Source organism: Rhinolophus sinicus, chromosome 4, assembly GCF_057876585.1.
Source record: "Rhinolophus sinicus isolate RSI-liver-muscle chromosome 4, RSI-T2T, whole genome shotgun sequence".
In the NCBI taxonomy this organism is placed as follows: Eukaryota; Metazoa; Chordata; class Mammalia; order Chiroptera; family Rhinolophidae; genus Rhinolophus; species Rhinolophus sinicus.
The window spans coordinates 112,540,812-112,561,529 of record NC_142504.1 but is presented as its reverse complement, the minus strand read 5'-3'; the positions used below and the strand labels follow the sequence as shown (position 1 = coordinate 112,561,529).

The 20,718-nt window shown below is 36.9% G+C and overlaps 1 protein-coding gene across 1 annotated transcript in view; it reads right to left on the bottom strand.

The window, feature by feature from the left end:
• DOK6 (docking protein 6) overlaps window positions 1-20,718 on the bottom strand; it is a 274,647-nt gene that overhangs the window by 52,559 nt on the left and 201,370 nt on the right. Inside the window, exon 6 of the mRNA XM_019729346.3 lies at window positions 8,925-9,063. Coding sequence (XP_019584905.1) covers window positions 8,925-9,063 — 139 coding nt within the window. The remainder of the gene's footprint in view (window positions 1-8,924; window positions 9,064-20,718) is intronic.

Here is a 20,718-nt window from a genome sequence, read left to right as displayed (position 1 = left end):
GCTCCCTTGTTGCCTTTTACAATTTCCCTTTACTGTTTTGAGATTCTGCCTCCCCCTGAGATGAACATTAATGCTAATTTATATTTACCCACATAAAATTCGTTTATATAAAAAATGTTCACAAATTAATTTTCTTTTTGCTCTGCATCTCCTTAATTATTGCCTAGAATTTAAAAACTGTGCTAACGCTTGAGATGCAAATCTGCACAATTAGGAAAGGAAAAATTTAGCATTTATAAATTAGCCTTTCTGAGTCATTTTCTACGTGCCTGGCAACGTGCACAGTGGTGTCATACATTATCTCATTCACTATCCACATAATCTGCCAACAAATATGCCATCTGAACTTTACAGACGAGGAAAATGAGGCTCAGGGCAATGAGATCCTTTGCTCATGGTGATGCAGGCAGTGAGTGATACCTCCAAGTCCCTGGTGTTAGTCCATGTTCACCCTAACTCACTGTAAAGGAAATTACTGGATCCCTTTTCTTCAGGGAGCAGATAAGATGAAAATGACACCAACTGGGTCAAATCCCCTGGGCCAGGCAGGAAGGTGAATGCCACCTGCTTATGCTGAAAGCAGGACAGCACAACGTGCAGCTAAGTTAGAGCTGTCAGCCCAGGAGCTGTGCTGTCAGCAGACCTGTTATCAGACATCATCTCCACAGCTGTCCAGGCATTCGACCTCAGGCAAGGTACTTGCACTGTTTTGTTAAGGTTCACCTTTTCCTTATCTTTACATTGGAATTAATACAATCCACCTTAAGTGTTATAAATATTTTATACGATAATGCTTTTAGTGTGAAAAGCACAATGTTTTCCTGTCTAAAGTGCTTGGTAAAGATGGCTGCATTATTACGGCTACTACTGCCTGCGACAGGTGGCTTAGATTAGATGCGTCTAGGTATACATGTGGTCAAGACGTGGGAATCTGTCCAAAACGAGCTATAAAAGAAATGACAATGACGGCAGAGGCATACACTCAGATCTAAGAACTTAACAGAAGTTCAAAATCCAAGAAATCTGAACATGAGGAATTGTTAGTGGGTATGCGCAGGTGGGAGAGGTGGGACACGGGTGGGAGGCAGGTAAGCAATGCTGGTAGCCGGGTGTGTGTGTGTGTGTGTGTGTGTGTGTGTCCAAGTGAGGGTGCCCATGCACTCACATGCATGCATGCATAACAGAAGCTGGGAGGGGACAGTCACCACTTTTTCTGTATGGTGGAGTTAAGAAATGCCTCATATTGGGGGGATGTGTCAACACGTTGCCTGGTATGTCTGAGACAAGAGGGATTGGGTAGGAACATATACTGTACATTGGAAGCACTACAAAAATACAAGTGGTTAGGAAACAGGCTAGCGTGATGTGTGGCGTGAGAAATGTATGTCAGGGTAAGAAAAAAATGTGGTGCTACTTCATATGGAAATGCTGAATACAAGTGCACTCCCAGTCGAGCACATTTAGTTGTATTTGTTTTTGGAAAGGAGCTCATGAAACTCAAAAAGTGTATAGAAATAGGAACCCCAGAGCCCTGTAGGCAGCCAAGCTCAGCACTGTTTGGATTCATTTAAACAGTGACGTTTGAAGGTTTATGGGCACTTGGTTTCTCACACATTTGACTTCATTTTCAGTAGGGGACACCTCACATTTAATCTTCCATTTTATTCACGATAAATGGGAAGGAGTTAGAAGATACATTGCTGAGTCTGTACCAGACTAACAAATAAAATGTAGCTTATATAATCACTTAATGGAAGCTGCGAGATGTCATTTAAAATTAGACTTTATGGAATATTATTTTCGCTAGACTTGAAAAAAACCTGAATGTTATTACATATTATAAACCATGCATTAACCAAAATACTTTCATAGGGTATGAAAAAGAAGCTAGGCTTTAGAATAACATCAGAAATTATTACACACATCTTCACAAATACCTTGAACACCATTCTTATCTGTAATAAGTAATGCTTTTAAGAATATACATAGTGTCGGTCATCTAGCTAGCCATCCATCTGTAAGTAGGTGCATTTACAGAGAGCTAGTGTTTGATTATAAGAAACAGAAGTACATGTTAAAACATTATTTTTTAAGGTGTTTTAAATAAAATTTTGCTATCATTTGATTTTAAAATACGTAAATATCTACTTTATATAATTGATTTCCAATGTCTGCATGTAATGAGAGCTGGGATGAACTTTTAATGATGGTTATACAATTTTACCTGTTTAAAAATAAAGCTAATTTTTTTTTCTTTTTCCAGCCATTTTATGAATTACCTAACAATAATTGAGCTTTTACTAAAGACAAGGAGGTATCCTACCCCTCTGGAGTAGATATTATCATTGCTCCTATTTCCTTCCTTAAGAAGAGATCACCACGACACAGAGAAGGTGACTTGCACAGGTCACACAGCTCTGAGTCTTTCTCTAGATGACGTGGTTCGCTGCTATGTGGCACTGCTTCAATTAATGCATGAGCATTTATTAAATACATGCCAGGAATTCATGACTAAGCTCACAGTCTTTGAATATATTGCTTAATTATATTGCCATGCAATTCATACATCAATTTATTAGACTTTAGCTTGCCCGCTACTGGCCTACATGTTTTTTGTTTTGTTTTGTTTCGTTTTTTCCCTTTTCTTCTATTTTACAGCACTGTCTCAAAGAGAAGGCAGTCAGATTATTTGGGTCATATGTGTGTATGTCATAATTACACATTTGTATGCTGACTGTGGGGCAGAGCCAGGAGTGCAGTTCCTAGGCTCTCGGCCTCACGTGGAAAGGTGCTGGCTCAGGAAGTAAATGGCCATCGACAGTGATTGGCTGGCCATCAGCTGTGGCTAGTTGGCTGTCAGCTGTAACCAGTGAGCCATTAGCCACTAATATAACTGCCGTGGCTACGCTAGCAGAAAATGGGGGCTAGCAAGAAGGTGGTGGCTGAGCTAGCGAGTGGCGGAGTGAGGGCTGTGGATCATGTGGTTCCTGTTTCCTGAGTCTCCAACCCAGCCGCCAGCGAGACTATAGTGGTATGACTCCCTTATCTATGGCTCCGTGGGTGTTGCTCTTTGGCCTCACCATATCCTGTGTTTTTATGTGGGGAGCGGGAACAGAGACCCCGCCTGACACCCCGCGTGACACTGAATCATCTTGGTTGACCTTTGAAATCTATTGTTTTACTTTAAGGAAATCATTTTTGTTATTGCCATGAACATATTGTATGCCCACGTATAAATAAGTCTACCCTACTTAAAAGAAAAAAAGAAAAGAATTCTTGTAGAGTTTCCTTATTATTGCTCGATTCTGGCAATACAAATAAAAGAAACAAAATTGTATTTTTTAACATGGAAATTGCACTCTTTTCTGTTAGGCAGTCATTTTCCTTATATGTTATCAACTCGAATCAAATCAATTAAATATAAAATATTATCTATCTATCATTTATCTATTTATCTTTCTATCATCTACATTTTCGAAAATGACATCTAGAGTATCCACAACAAATTTTGAGGAAAAAGAATGTGATGTAAATAAAATCCTTACCATTATATTGTGTTATAGCATGACTTAGTAGAAAACTTACACACGGCTTTCTCGACATTTCCTTCTCATTTGTGTATTTATGCAGAAATGTGCATTCTTCTTTGTGTTTGTGTGTTGGTTTAAAGACTAAATTTTCTTTAGTATTCTGAAACTGGAACAATAGTAAGTGAATTGATTAATTAGCATCATGGGCCCACTTTAATTGTTGACTATAGTAATTTGTTCTAATTGAGCTTGTGTTGGTTTATTGCAATCAGTGTCTATCAATCAGTAAAATTAAATTTCACAATTTGGCATTTCCCAGCAGAGAACTGGTCATTGTCAATAATATTGAGGGCTCTTGTCTTATGATTAGTAATTGATAATAGTGAGCAATAAGTTCATGAATAGAACTTTGAACAGTGGATTTATTATCAGATAATATCTACATATTAGATATTACATACCATTTACAATCACAAATCACACATTTAAACTTTTCCTAGAATTTCTTAAACTTCTCTGAACATACTTAGAAAAGAGATTGCAAAAAGTGTTAAAATTTTTCTGTGTCCTTCTCAGCAGAGTATTATGCTTCCAGATTCCTCACATTTTCAGTGTGGGAAAACTCATTCTTCTTATTTTCATAGCTGATAGAGATTCCTGCAGAATGTGGGTATGAAGAATGCTTTCACTAAAAAGGAAGCCAAATGGCTTAGGATAGAGCCCATTCTGGAAGGCTTTCTCATTCCTTCAAAAACTAAAAATACATACATGGTGCTCATACCCGTGTTAGATATACTTGAAAGGAACTGAGAGGTATTATTTAGCCACAGTAAGGAAGAACAATTCAGTGTCTTCACAATATGCCTTCTAACAGGTATTATGGTGTTTTATGCACCCTAAGATGGCATCAGGTGACAGATAACATTATTTTATGAGGCCCCATGAAAGAATAGTGCTACTAATTAAACTGAAACTCACATTTGACTGGAGAGATATTCAAATGTGAAAACTAATGTGCAGTTTGGAATTGACGCAATATAATAGTATTTCCCCATTCATGCAATTATTTAGACAACAAATTATTTCATAAGCGGAAAGTAGTCAATACTTGGGTATGTTCCATGATCAAATATAAGTCCAGAAGAGCAAATTCACTTCATTTTGAGTCGCTATTTGAGTTTTGCATGAAGCTAGCCACTTTGTCCTGTGACCCTCCCCACTTTGCCTTCTGCTCAGATCGATGTGGCAGCAGCCACATCTCCTTGCCGAAGAGGAGAACGGAGGAGTAAGACAGTGCTGCTTCTTCATCAGAAATGTCTTTTCATCTTACACTGTGCACGGAAATAAGATAATTTGTTTTTAAATGATTATTGTTCAAAAGAACGAGAATGATCTCTGTGAAAAGGAAACGCGTTCTAGAGGTGCTGCTTGTTTAAATATCTAGCTTTAATAATATCTCCACATCGATGAATCTCAGGAGTGTCTCAGAAATAGCACCAGTTTAAAATTCATTGCCGTGGCTCCATTCTCCCATGCATTCCCCCAAACCAAGACTCTTTTTAAACGAGACTGGATTGGGTTGAGTAAGTCAAGAAAATGTTGAGGCGACTTAAGACTGCTTTCCCTTTGTCTCCTATGAACTTTGTCCGTTCCTCACTTAGTAGGTAGAGGAGTGAGAGGCTGAAGCAAAAGGGGGCCGTTGTCTCCTTGTACTGCAGAAATCAAGGAAGGGAGGTTGGACTGAGGACCTTCCAATAAGTTGATTATTCAAGAAATCAGTCAGGCTCCATTGTCATGATTATATGAATAAGCCCAATGGGTGTTTTGGTATCACTGACCAACATTTGGTGACGGTGATCTCTGACCCGTCTGATTCAATTAGTTACATTAAGGTGTAGAAGAGTTTTGATGTTTTAAGGAGTAGAAGAACATAAAATAATCTTGCTCTGGGTTGTATTAACTATTCGATCCCATAACATTCTGGGCCACTTAGAAGGAAGGAACATTCTTATTCTTCTCTTGTATTCCTTATGCCACCACGCAGAGCACTGAGCACAGAGTAAGTGCTCTACAAACCTGTGAATGGTTAATGACTAGCTAACCTCCATCTAAAAACTCCTTAATTGAGTCAATTAATATTAATTAATTCTTTCGTTATCATTCTCAGTGAAGGAAACCAAAATATACACTTTTTACGGCCTTACCAATTTAGCGATTCTTTTTATCCAGTACCGTCAGTGCAAATGTACTGTTTAATTCACACTGTTTTTCTAGATATTAGATTCTTCAAGCAAGAATAGAAATATTGCCTAGCTTAGATTATGGTGATATATCAAAATATGTTTATTCATATGTTCCCCTAGAAGGAAGGTAATAAACAAGGGCAAAACAAGGTTTTACAACCATATGATGTGAAAAGATTTTATTGGATTCTTTCTCTGACAGTTAAGAAATGGTTGTTGAAACTATTTCTTATTCATGTTTGTTTATCTATTAAGCTAGTAACACTCCAGAATCACCTGTCTTTAAAAAGATGCAAGCAAATGTTTCAGTTGCCTGAGAATCTATGTTTGAAGCATTCATTGCTTACATAACTCATTGGTAATTTAATCTTGTAAAATCATTTTAATCACATTAAAAATATATAAACATTTTCTATCAGATCAATATTAATCTCCAATGGCCCAGTTTTAAAACTTGGAAGGCCAATGAACAGGGTCATCTTATTTTGTATTACATACATACTAAATGAAATGCACCATTTTTATATTTTAGATAGGTTTTCTGGTACCTTTCCAACTCCCAAGTTACACTTTCGTCTAGTTTATAGCACAAACCTTCATTTCATTTTAAATAAGCAAATGAAGAGTTACTGCTTCATAAATATTTCATACTTGTTGGAACTTTGTTTTTAAAAGAGACTTGTGCATGTAAAGGCATTCTCTTAAAATAAAAAGAAAAACTTGTGTCTTAGCGACCTGGAAACCTTTGCCTATGTTTGTAGAATTTGTGGAACTTGGACAGCTCTCAAGTTGTGGTACCATGTCCTCTGAAATGCATCATTCAGAGTTCAGCTTACTCTGAAAGGGGACCAGATCTGGAGTAATTTTATTAGTATCAACCTTCAGAGAAAAGCATAGCTGTGCAATCATTTTTTGAAATTCAACCAAACGCTCCTTTTACATGTATGTACAAACGTGATGGAGTCTCTGATTTTGTGATTTCTAGAAACATTTGGATTCTTTGTTGAGCTGTACTGAGGCTGCTATTTCAACATCTGCCCCGCTCCCCCTTCTATCTCAGAGCACCCAGGTCCCTGGTGGTGTCCTCCAGCTTTACACTCCCTGAGCCTTACTAAGTGGACCGACTGTCTCTAACGCCTAATTAGAGATGACAACTCCCCTCCCCGGACTTGTTTCTCAGTGACACAGGACGTGATAACACACAACAGCATCAAGAGCAAATCCAATGAAATTTGGTTTTGCAAATTTTGGGCACAAGTTGTTAGACATACTTGAAAGGGATGAAAAGATATTAGTTAGCTACCCTTGGGAAAGACAATTTAGTGTCATCACAAACATTGCAAATCATAATTATTCAAAATCACTCCTACAGAGGGGTCATCATCATAATAATGAATCTTTTCATGGTATTTTCTATGTGCCAGGTCTATTCTCAGCACTATATATATATATATATATATATATATATAAATGCACAGATACCTCATAACAACCAAATAAGTAGAACTAGTATGTCCCCACTTTACAGACAAAGGAAAGTGAGACATATAGAGAGTAAATAACTCACCCAAGCCCAAATTTACGCAGCCAGTAATTGGAGGAATTGGGAAGCCCGGACAGACTGAGTGCTTTCCTTTACGGCACACAATGATGGTGGTATGCAATATCTCTTGGCATTTCCTTCATGAAAATATAATTTAAATGACTGTACTGATGAATATTTTGCCTGTTTGGAACAACTATAAGTAAAGAAGAACTACAACTGTTCACTAACAGCAAGTGACATCACAATTTTTAATTGTGGTTGCAAATGAGCTTCAGCAGATTGCAAATATGGGCTGATAATGAATGTGTAAGATTCTGAAATCATTTGAAATTTGGTAGTTATAGTCTTTCATCTGATTTAAGCCACTGGAAAAAATGTTATATTAATTTAGATGACTGTTACAATGGTTTAAGTTTATCCCCAATCTAGAAGACTAAGTCATACCAACCTCTTATTGATACATCCTTAATGAATCCCATAGTCATACTAATAATCCTAGTAATGTTCAAGCTATCCACTCATCCCCGTGGAAGGCTAAATGTCCTGTCTGAGCCTGACTTGACTTGTCACCCTTCAGTATTAAGAGAGCTCTTTAAACCTCATCCTAGATAAAGAGACACAATTATATATGCAATATTGAGAAAATTACAAATGCACTAAGAATAATGTTAACATCATTTGCTAAACTACTTTGTTATATTTGAAAGAGACCTTTTCTATTCTTTAAAATGTTATGTAACTGAGAATTTAAAAAATCAAAACTCATATGATACTAGATCTCTAACTCCTTTGTTGTAAACAGAAATAGAGTTACAAATGTTCTTCTGATGAGTGACCCACCCATTTTCTACAGCTTCACTTGTCCTCTCACGGATACAATATAACGCATTTTCATAAATCCTGAAGAAATAGAGAATATTCACCTCTTAAGATTATAGCCAATAATCATTCCATTGTTTGCTCTTCAAAGTAGTTAGTAGCAAAGCTTATAATTTTTTCCAGCTACTTGTAAAATTTACTATTTCAGGTTGTTTACTAAAGTATTTCTTAGTTTGATCCTGAAAGTGTAGGTAGCATATTTCCAGGACAGGATCATAGACAAATCATTCTGTCGGTAAACAGTGTAACCTCCTTCTGCAAACATTTTGTTATTGGCTCTGAAATATACACGGGAAGAGCGAGACATTTCAGAGACTCTAGGATAAAGGTAAAGACCAGAAGAAAAGTGGAATCCTTTCTGGTACTAACTTAATTTTCCTAGTTATTCTGGGCCGACATTTAAATCTCTGTGGAGATATGCCCCGAGCAATGCTTCTTATTTCAGTCTCTATGCACTCCACCCCTTTTTGGGTAACGGTGGTAACAGGTCATAGGTAGACAGACGGAGTGCAGAGCTCCCTGTTAGCAGCCATAAATTACTTCTTTTGTCATAAGCTGAATAGGGTATTAGAGAGATGAGATTTAGTAACTGGGATGAGCTCTTGGGGCTGGGGTGGGGGTGGACACTGGGGTACGGACATGAATGGACCCACATATAAACGATGTGCATGAGACCTCAGTGACATTCATTTCCAAGCTGTTCGGTTACAAAGGAGGGAGCCTTACCCGGGCCTTCTGTTCCATTTCTAGCATTAATCTTTCATGTTGCTCAGCTATGGCCAGTGTCGCAGAATGGACCTTCTGATAGATCATTTCTCCTTCCCTTGTTTGAAAAGTGAATAGTCCTTCTCCTGTATCACACATTCTGTGAGAATAGAGATAGGGAAAGAGATGGGTCTTCATGTGTTCAAGTGCATAACGGTTTGCCATGTAAAAAATACCCTCGCCCTGTGTTACCCTCTTCCTGGACTGTCACAGGAGGCAGTGAAGCAGATTCCTCTTTGATCCAACCAATCAACCAACCAACCAACCAACCAACACGTGTTTAAATGGCATATGAGAATGGAACTCAGGGTGAAAATCCATGTACATTAGGATTTTTAAAGATGCAGTGTTCACAACAGTGTAAAGGAACCTATAAAAGTGGTTTAGGTTATTGCAATGCACGTCTTACCAATATTTAAAGAATAAAAATGAAGTCTTTTTTTTTTTACAGGATTTTCACATTTGTGATATCATAGCACTATTTCCTATGACTTGATAACTCTTGAAATTTAAAAAACTTAAGAAAAAATTTGCAATTATATACTCATTGCAGTAGGAACCAATGAGAAGATTACAAAATTTTACTTTATAAATTTGTGTACATAGGCTGAAACTTTTATTTAAACCAAGCAATCCTTAAGTAGAATCTTGGTGTAGTCTAGGAAATTCACATGGCATGAAGGAGACTATTTTATTTGGTTTGACTTTTGGCTCTCCCACTTACCAGAAGTGTGACTTGGGGCAAGTTGAATAACTTGCCTGTACCTCCTTCCCACGTCTCTAACACAGGAAAAACAATGGTGCCCATCTCATAAGATCTTTACGACACTTAAAAGTCTTGATATGTAAAATATTTGTAGTGTAACTTAGCACATATTAAATGCTCAAAAATATTAGGGATTACTATTTTCATCATTGATAAAGTGTGGAACTAATCCCAATATCTATTTTAGAGAAATGGTTAGCTTAATTATAGTATTTTTTTCTGATGGACTATAATGCAACTATTTCTATGTCATTTCTGAGAACATATAATACCTTAGACATTTTTATTATGTAAACTCAAGAGGAAAAGTCAGAGTATAAATTCTTTTTCAATTATTTAATTCTAATTATCTTTTTAAAACATAATTTTTTATTGGAATAAAACCACTGACAATTTGTTAGGCGATAGGATTATAGGTAAGTTTTATCAACAAAGGCTAATTCTAACGTGAAAAATATTTTACATTATTATTTTAAGCCAGCTTTAAAAATGCGTTGGAGGCCTTCAGAAAGACTCACTCACTATCAATATGTCACCGCTCAGATGTCGGGTACAAACTGGATTGCTGTGTTGCTGGTTTTCAGGTTTTACCATCAAAAGATTTGCACAAAATGTTCATGAAGCCAAACTACATCTTCCAGCACCCAAAAGATTTTCAGATCCTTCTCTATGATTCTCCAAGGAGTTTTCAGTAGAAACGTCGCAAGAGGCTTCAAACATTACAGAGGCTGTGACTACCACCCCTTAGGGCCCCATAGAGCCAGCACTTAGCTTCTGAGAAAGAGATCTTAATAAAATTCACACAGCGTGAAATGGAAAGTCTGGGGGAAAAATGAAGAGTTTTCACAAAGTGAAACAAATGAGTTTTCTTTGTCGATTCAGACGAGTAAAGAAACCCAGCAGCAGGAGCAGGAAAACCACCGATAAGTAGTGAGCACATTTGTTTGAGGTGGACTTTTGTTCACTGTCATGTGAAAAACAATGCTTATTAGCCTTCGGAAATGAGATAATGAAGACACAAATTGTTATTTCATGCCCAGTCATTGAGATACAAACGTCTGACTCGTATCCACTTCCTGGGACTTAAGTCTGCCCAGTGAGGAAGTTTGAAAGTGGACAGAAGGGTTTGTTCCAGCCTCTGAAACAAAAGCTACTGTAAACTTCATTCTTTGATCAAGAAAAAGAAATGACAACACACAGGCATCAAACAACAAAGACATTTTAGGTGACTGTAATCTAATTCAATCCAGGTACCAAAAGCTAAGATGACATCAACATTCTTCCGTAAAACTGGCTTATTTTTATGACTTTTGTCAGCCATGTTGGAATCATCAGTTTAAGTTTCTTGTTTACTGTTTAAAACATGCTCTCTTGAGGCTGGTAAGGAAGAGCTACGGAGATGTGTTTTCTTACAAGTCTACACAGTGTTGTGGTAGCAAGACAGCACTGGAGAAGACGATTAGGGCACAGGTGACATCATTTTGATGGCCATTGTCTTGGTATTCAATGTGTGGTCCACAGACCATCAGCCCCTGCCGTGTTGGGTGCCTGTCCAGGCTACTGGATTGGAACCTGCGTTTGACAATGGCTCCAGCCAATTCCTATGCACATTACAGTTTGAGAACCACTGGTCTGGAGAAGAACTCTTTCCACAGGTCACTATTCATGAAAGGGGACTGGGAGATGACACTCAGGACGCAAATGAGTTCAAATTAGAAGCTACAGCTTAAGACTGACATATGAGACTGAGGGTTAGAAAGAAAGAAAGGTGACAAAAAAACCCCTACCAAAAACAAAAAAGAAAAACACCTATAAGAATCCTTTTCTTAACTTGGGAACATGTAAGACAGAGGTGCTAGGGACATTTGAATATCCTAAGCCCCTTGTTTCTAAAAGGCACATTCTTTTTTTTTTTTTTAAATTTATTGGGGTGACAATTGTTAGTAAAATTACATAGATTTCAGGTGCACAATTCTGTATTACATCATCTATAAATCCCATTGTGTGTTCACCACCCAGAGTCAGTTCTCCTTCCATCACCATATATTTGATCCCCCTTACCCTCATCTCCCAACCCCCTCTCCCCTTACCCTCTGGTAACTACTAAACTATTGTCTGTGTCTATGAATTTTTGTTTCTCATTTGTTTCTCTTGTTCTTTTGTTGTTTTTGGTTTATATACCACATATCAGTGAAATCATATGGTTCTCTGCTTTTTCTGTCTGACTTACTTCGCTTAGCATTATACTCTCAAGATCCATCCATGTTGTTACAAATGGTCCTATTTCATCTTTTCTTACCGCTGAATAGTATTCCACTGTGTGTATATATACCACAACTTCTTTATCCATTCATCTATCAAAGGACATTTTGGTTGTTTCCATGTCTTGGCCACTGTAAACAAAGCTGCAATGAACATTGGAGCACACGTGTCTTTATGGATAAATGTTTTCAAATTTTTTGGGTAGATACCCAGGAGAGGGATTGCTGGGTCATACAGTAATTCTATTTGTAATTTTTTCAGGAACCTCCACACTGCCTTCCATAACGGCTGCACCAGTCTGCATTCCCACCAACAGTGTATGAGGGTTCCTTTTTCTCCACAGCCTCTCCAACACTTGTTACTATTTGTCTTGTTGATGATAGCCATTCTGACTGGGGTGAGGTGATATCTCATTGTGGTTTTTATTTGCATTTCTCTGATGATTAGTGATGTTGAGCATTTTTTCATATGTCTATTTGCCATTTGTATGTCCTCTTTGGAGAAAAGTCTCTTCAGGTCCTCTGCCCATTTTTCAATTGGGTTGTTTGTTTTGTTGTTGTTGAGTTGCATGAGTTCCTTGTATATTTTGGATATTAGCCCCTTATTGGAGACACTGTTTGCAAAAATCTTCTCCCATTCAGTTGGTGGCCTCTTAATTTTGTCGATGGTTTCTTTTGCTGTGCAGAAGCTTTTAAGTTTCATATAGTCCCATTCATTTATTTTAGCTTTTACTTCCATCGCCTTTGGAGTCAAATTCATAAAATGCTCTTTGAACCCAAGGTCCATAAGTTTAGTACCTATGTTTTCTTCTATGCAGTTTATTGTGTCAGGTCTTATGCTTAAGTCTTTGGTCCATTTTGAATTAATTTTGGTACATGGTGACAGATAGCAGTCCAGTTTCATTCTTTTGCACGTGGCTATCCAATTCTCCCAGCACCATTTATTGAAGAGGCTGTCTTTTCTCCATTGTATGTTTTTTGCTCCTTTGTCAAAAATTATCTGTCCATATTTATGTGGTTTTATTTCTGGGTTGTCAATTCTATTCCATTGGTCTATGTGTCTGTATGTCTGCCAATACCATGCTGTTTTGATTATTGTAACCCTGTAGTACAAGCTAAAGTCTGGGAGTGTGATACCTCCAGTATTGTTCTTTTTTCTTAAGATTGCTTTGGCTATTCGGGGTCTTTTGTGGTTCCAAACAAGTCTGATGATTTTTTGTTCTATTTCTTTAAAAAAATGTAATTGGGATTTTGATGGGGATTTCATTAAATCTGTATATTGCTTTGGGTAATGTGGTCATTTTAACTATGTTGATTCTTCCAATCCATGAGCACGGAATATCTTTCCATTTCTTTGTGTCTTCTTCAATTTCTTTTAAAAATGTCTTCTAGTTTTCAGCATATAGGTCCTTCACATCCTTGGTTAAGTTTATTCCTAAGTATTTTATTCTTTTTGTTGCAATTGCAAAAGGAATTGTTTTTTGTATTTCTTTTTCTGAGATTTCATTGTTAGTGTATAGGAATGCAATGGACTTTTGTACGCTGATTTTGTAACCGGCAACTTTACTGTATTTGTTGATTGTTTCTAATAGCTTTTTGGTGGAGTCTTTAGGGTTTTCTATATATAGCATCATGTCATCTGCAAAGAGTGACAATTTCACTTCTTCATTCCCAATTTGTATGCCTTTTATTTCTTTCTGTTGCCTGATTGCTCTGGCAAGGACTTCCAACACTATGTTGAAAAGCAGAGGTGATAGGGGACAGCCCTGTCGTGTTCCTGAACGTAGAGCAAAGGGCTTCAGTTTTTTACCATTAATTATGAGATTAGCTGAGGGCTTGTCATATATGGCCTTTATTATGTTGAGGTATTTTCCTTCTATACCTATTTTATTAAGTGTTTTAATCATAAATTGATGTTGTATCTTGTCAAATGCTTTTTCTGCATCAATTGATATAATCATAAGATTTTTGTCAAAAGGCACATTCTTAATTGCATTTATGCAGAGAAAAAGTGAAAATATGGACAGAATATGTTTGTCCTGGTTTCAAGGTAGAATTTTATTGAAATTTATAGATAATTGCATGTTATCTATCTTTAGAGTCAACAAAGTATTTGCATAAAATTAATACTTTGTAAAATCTAAAATCATGTGTTAAAAATATTTCTAAAGTCCCTCTGAGCATTAAGGAGTAGTTTGGGGACTCGTAGAAAGTCTAAGATGATAGGAGTGACACACTTATGTCTAGGTGTTTTTTTGTTTTTTAGACCTTGTGATATAAGGGGCATTATAATAATATAGGATTCCAAAGACAACGGGCACAAATTTCAGCCATCATGCCATGGCCCATCATAGCCACTTATTTATCAAGTACTGTAAGCCAGGCATTGTCTTGAGCCTGGGGATGAAAAGCAGGGGGAAAATATACATGGCTCATTGACTCTGAGCCTTTTCAAGTAGTGGGGAAGCTTAGCATTGTTCAAACAATGGCGTAAGTGCCTCCAGGGAGAAGTACGGAGTCCAGAGGAAGACAACAGGGGAATGACCTGAGTGAGCTATTTCATCTCTTTACCCCTCATCTATAAAAGGGGGCAACAGGACTTTGTCACAGGATGCTTCTTTTAACTGAGTGATGTGATGTATGTGACAGGGGAAGTGTAATGCAGCAGGCCCGGTTTGTTTAAACCCTGCACATATTCCAGAAAGGCCTGTGTTGGGGATGATTCCTTGGCTGACTTCTGGAAGGGAACCTCTGACTCTCTGGAATACTCAGCCTGATGAGAGTGTTTTTGTGGGCCTGAGGCCTTGAGCCATGCTGTAGCAGTTTGAACATATGACGTGATGGTCACTGACTGTTTTGCTCTGGTGGGGGGTGGAGTTGAGCAGCTCAGGTCCATCCGGCAGAAATCGCACGCTTGTATGAGTGACCATCAATGGAAACCTCGGACACTGAGGCCTGGGATGGCTTTCTTGGTTGACAACACTTCATGTGTGTTGTCACACATCATTGCTGGGAGAATTAAGCACGTCTCCCAGTGACTGCCCTGGGAGGGGGCCCTGAAAGCTCACACCTGGCCTTTCCTGGTCTGCATCCCTGTCTTTTCTTTTGCTGGTTTCAGTCTGTACCTTTCACTGTAGTAAACCATAACCATGAGTATAACCGCTTTTTCTGACTCTTGTGAGTCTTTCTGGAGAGTCATTGAGCCTGACGGTGGTCTTGGGGAGCCTCCACCTAAGACAGCCAGAGTGTGGTAGGTTGTCAGTACATTTTTTATATAAGAATCTAAAAAATCCTAGTCTTTTCCCTACATGGCTCTTTTTCAAGTTCCATTCCTCTAGGAATCTAAGACAATATCCTCTCTTTCTTTATCCCAACCCACCATTGACTTCCAGAATCACTTGAAATAGCAGTACTGTCAGTCTGGTGTCTGCTGTGGTCTAATAAATAAGGAATACTAGAGTTCATGGGGTGTATGTATTCGCAGGAAACGGACCCCCCAGTGAGGTGATCCACTGGCATGCTTCTCGTAGTTGCCTTCAAGCGGAGAATCAGCCCTAACATACGGGTCCTGAAAGAGATTTCACTGGAGAGTAGCCCCTACTCCTAAACCATGGCTTTCCTTTCCTGCCTTTACATCTCAAACTTAGCTCTTTATGAAGAGCGGCTTCAAAATTCCAGTCTTTCTTCCAATGGCAAACAAGAGAAATTTACCAAATCAAAAGTTAAAGATGCACTGTACTTTGAAAAAGTGAAAATGGATCATTTCAAAGAATTCTCCATGGGTCTTTAGATCAAGTCTTGCTACAGACGAATTGGTGCACCATTGGCGATTTTGTCCATCTTCACAGCTTTAAAATTTCATTCTCACTGTACGTTTTGCTATGTTGTATATATATTTAATGACCAAATATTTATTCTTCATGCACACAGACCTTTTAAACTCTCAGAAATGGAGTAGAGCATGGTTACTTTCTTGAAAACCCGGTGGTGTTTCTATTCACTATTTAAAATTTAATGTTTAATTATAGAAAGTAATGAAATTCTTAAAAGCACAGCTTTTCTGCAGTGCAGTTAAAACCAATTAACACTTTCATTCCATTAACAGTTTAATCTTTATTGTCATTTAACAATACTAGCAGTTTATACATTTTTTTTTTTTAGCAGCTATGAAAAGGCTGCAGATTTTCTCTAAGAGCGCTAGTAAGTCAGACTTTGATCCATTGTAAGCACCTGCAAGCAAAATGGACCAATAGACAAAATCGACAGTATAAAGGTCCAGAAATAGACCCAACTCTTTTAAGAGTTATATATGTGATGAAAGTACCATTTCAAATCAGTGAGGGAAAACTGGACTCTTCAATAAACTGTGTTGGACATGAGCCATTTGGAAAAATATTTGGATGCATGTTTCTATCTCCACTAATGTAAATTCCAGAGAAAGCAAATGGAAAAAAAAAAAAAAAAAGTACTAGAAGAAAATAGAGAATTCCTGTATAAACTCAGAAAAAGGAAGGGGTTTCAAGTTATGATCTAAGCCAAAAAGTCACAAAAGAAAAAAATGGAAAAATCTGCCTGTGAAAAAAAAAATTAAAAATAAGAAAGAAATCCTAAAATACCCAAAGACAAATAAAAACTAGGAAAAATACTTGAAACTTGTAACACTGATAACTTTTCATCTATAAAATAAACAATATCAGTACTTTATTCACAGGGTTGTTTGAGCATTAAATAAATTAATATGTGCAAATCCTGTAACAGTACCTGTAACATATTATTATGTATTGCTATTTTTCATTACTACTATTACTGAAATAGTTAGATCTCTAAATGAAAAAACAAGGTTAAAATAATATATATAGCGTGCTAACATTTCTTTAAAACAGTGTGCATGGAAAGAATTTATATACGTCTTTGGTTATATGTACATCAAACTCTATAAGAATGCACACAAATCCAGTAACTGTATTATTTGTTGAGGCTGCAGTAACCTTGACAGATGGTGTATAAGTATGAAAGGGATAATTTGCACTGTAAACAATCAAATTCAATAAGGAAATGTTATTGATTTATTAATTGAATTGAATGAATCAAGATTAAATTAGCATTAAATTTTAAAGCAACGGTCAAAAGACTTGCAGGATTTTGGGGAAGATGTAGTATTTATAATATGCTTAGCTCAGTCTTTGTCACTTGGTAAATAGCCTTTTACTATTAAACTTAAAAATACAGTACTGATCACTAGGGCCCTGCCTTCTAATTTAACCACGTCCCCCGCCCCACACATACACAGTATGTCCATTTACATATGCACTTAATCTCTTTCCAGTGTAGCACAGACATCTGATGTGATTTTCAAGAGTTCTAGGCTTGCAGAGCTCTGGTCTGTGATGCATTGCAATAACAACAACAGTCACGGCAGTGATGAGGATAATAATAGCTAGCTTTCACGGAGCACCGACTCGTGCCAGGCTCGGTGATCCGTGCAGCACGGGCATTACCTCTTGAGCTTCTCTACACCCTACAAGGCTCCCAGTGCTTCCCATTTTACAGAAAACACCATCATCCTAGGAGGTTAAGAAACTTGCCCAAGGTCATTAACATTTAAGGGGCTGAGCTGTGATCAGAAGCTACCTAGCCATGTGATTTTGGAGGGTCAGCTCACGATCACTAAGCCAGATTGCGCTTATTCAAGATGGGCAGAAAAGCACACATAATTCTTAAATTATAAAAATTTTTGTAGTGGATATATAGAGAGAGAGTTCAAGACAGGGCTTGGGCTAAAACATTTTGAAGGCTCACTCCTTTTCTTTCAAATCATGTTTCTAAGACATGGACCTCAACTGGTGCACCTGTAAAATGCACATCAACGTAAATCAAAGAGTCAAACTGTAGAACTGGAATTCACTGCCCCCTGCACTCCCAACCTCACACCACGTTCTTTGTAAGGAGGAAGGTGTAGCAGAATGTTTGCCATCCTCTCTGCCTCGTGACTGGGTTACTGTACAGCCCCAAATATTTAATGCAGACAGTGGCTGTTCTTGGTTGATTTCGCTGTGGGTACCTTAGGGTTACAATGCTTTTTATCAAACAGGGTGGAAACCTGAGTCTACAAGGAGATCTGGATTTTAGTCCAGGCTCTGCTGCACATTGGCTTTGTGAAATGCCATTTTGATCCTTTATAAAATTAAAGTTTTAATGAAAGACTTACTCTAGGGTACACTGTGTTCCACAATTCTATATAATTCCTCCCCCATGGGTACCTAGTGATGGTTTAATCACAACACATTATTTAAAATAGCTACATCTTTTCAAAGTTTTCATTCTATTCTATTTACTTTCTCTTACTTTCAAATTTTCTCTTTCATTTTTTCATCTCAATGAAAAAGTCAACTGAGTCTCTCTGAAATAGTCCAAAGTTTTGGCTTTAGGGAATCCTTGAGGAGAAATACAAATAAGATGCTCTTCTATTTATCTTCCTTTCTGCCTCAAAAATTGAGAACTGAAAAACCCACCAGGTGAAGATGGAAAGTTAGTCATAAGACTTCAGTTGCTATTTAATTACCTCAGTACATGATCACAAATTATTACCATTATCATTATTACTACTCTGTTCCATTATAGGTTTATGAAGGTTTAGTGAAAAAAAACTAAAAAAGGTTTACAGCTAATTTTACATTCATCCCTTATACATACCTTCCAGTAGCTTTATTGCAAAAATATTGGAAATTCCTTGAGAATTAGGAGTTTTAACATCTTTAATACCCAAGTGTCAATCACAAAAAGTACTTAATGCACCTATGCTTATGGATCAAAATGATTTGAAAATTATCAATACATGGTTACCTGATAGTATTGATTTTGTAGTTCTTATAGCAAATATTAAAGCAAAATAAAATGCAAAAGAAACATTTTTTATTTTTTTTTTAAAGACTGATTCCCCGGGTGTTAGTCTTCTGATGGAGTGAACCACAGAGTCAAAAGGAAAATGGAGAACAGATACATTCTTATGCTGCCAGCTGACGTACACTTAGTTCTATTTTAAAATTGTGTGAGGGAGGCTGTGTGTCTATCTCATGAAACAGCTACCAATATATACTCAAACGTATTTTTCTGGGGAAGCGCTAATAACAAAGTAAGTCAAGCGAAAGTTTAATTCTAAAATTCTATCGCCTGCAAATTATACTTCTCTTTCAAAGTGAATTTGACTGCCAAGTTATGGTTGGGAAATTTTTACAGTTTAACATGCAAGTTACTAATACTCAGTCACTGAATTAGAAAGGAAGAGTTAACGCTTCTCTTCACCATTTTGAAGGGAACCTAAAAATGAGATCATTATATTCCCTCAGAGCAAAAGAGCATGTAATCAGGGTTTAGAAATTACATTTTTATCCTCTTTTTGCTCTAACTATGGCTAATTAAGGTAATTTTTAATTATGTGAAAGATTCTTTCAGTATCTCAAGTGACTACAAAAGAGTTTAAATTAGCCAAAATAGAAAAGAAATTAAAGACTATACTTGATTTTATCTTAATTAAGTCTTGCCTTTTCTTCTTAGGTTGTATTCATACATTCATTAAATTTTTTTGGACCCCTATCGCGTGTCAGGCACTAGATTAGCTTCTGGATATTTTTAAAAATCATATTTAAAATAAGTAAATAAACATTAATTCATGAATTGCATATGCTTGTTATACAGATGCTATATATATACCTTTTCATTTAAAAATTCAGCAAATGAGTAGATGGTTATATGAAATACATAACTTAGTAACACATTTTGGAGATTGAGAACTGTTAAGTTGGTTATCCTTATTGTGTTAAATTTTCTCTAGAGGATTTTAGTTGACATATCACTGAGAGAGTATAATCTTCAGTCTTTTATTGCCATTATCAAAACAGGCCACCCATTAAAATGGTACAACACAAATTATTCTAAGATACTGAGGGCAAATCCTGATTTCTATTACGAAAGATGTGGGTATATGTTTAAGCTACATCTGTTTTATTTTTTGAAATAGAAATTAAAATTTAGTGCTATGATGAAAAAAAAACGTATCTACTTAAATCTTAAAGTTTAAAGAATTTCAAGTTCAACTGCCTAGATTTTTTTTATAATGTCAAATGTCATCATTCCCTGTTAGTAAATGTTAAACCTTAATTTTAAAACTTCATTTAACACTTTAAATTGTATTCCTTAAAAAAATATAAATTGAAAATATGGTGACCAGATCATTTGAATCTCCTTGAAAGTAGAAGCTGAGAAATGGCATCACTATTTCCCCATCATAAAGGAAAGTATCAATAATGTTATATTATCCCTTGATATCTTTAACCTTCTCGGGTGTAAGATTTTAATGTTCATCAAGGTTGTTACTGGTGTATTCTAGTTTAAGAAGTCAATCGTCTGTGTTTCCGCTGGTGAATCAGGTACAAACTTGTATTACAGTACTTCTAGCATCTCCTCATCCTTATTATTACATGCCTTCTTCCCGGTTAGGCTCTTATCCACTGAAAGCAGAGGTGGGTGGGGATAGAAAGAAAATGAGAATAAACCTTTAGAGCCTAGACCACTCAGTCCACCAAAGGGCATGTTGCTATTTGAGACTGAAGTGGGGGTTCCCACCCAGGGTCTTGCAGAAGTTAGAGTAGAACACCAGATAGCGGGGGACAGTTAAATATTGACAGACTTAAAAGAAGAGGTATGAGAAAATGGGGAGAGCAAGGCACTA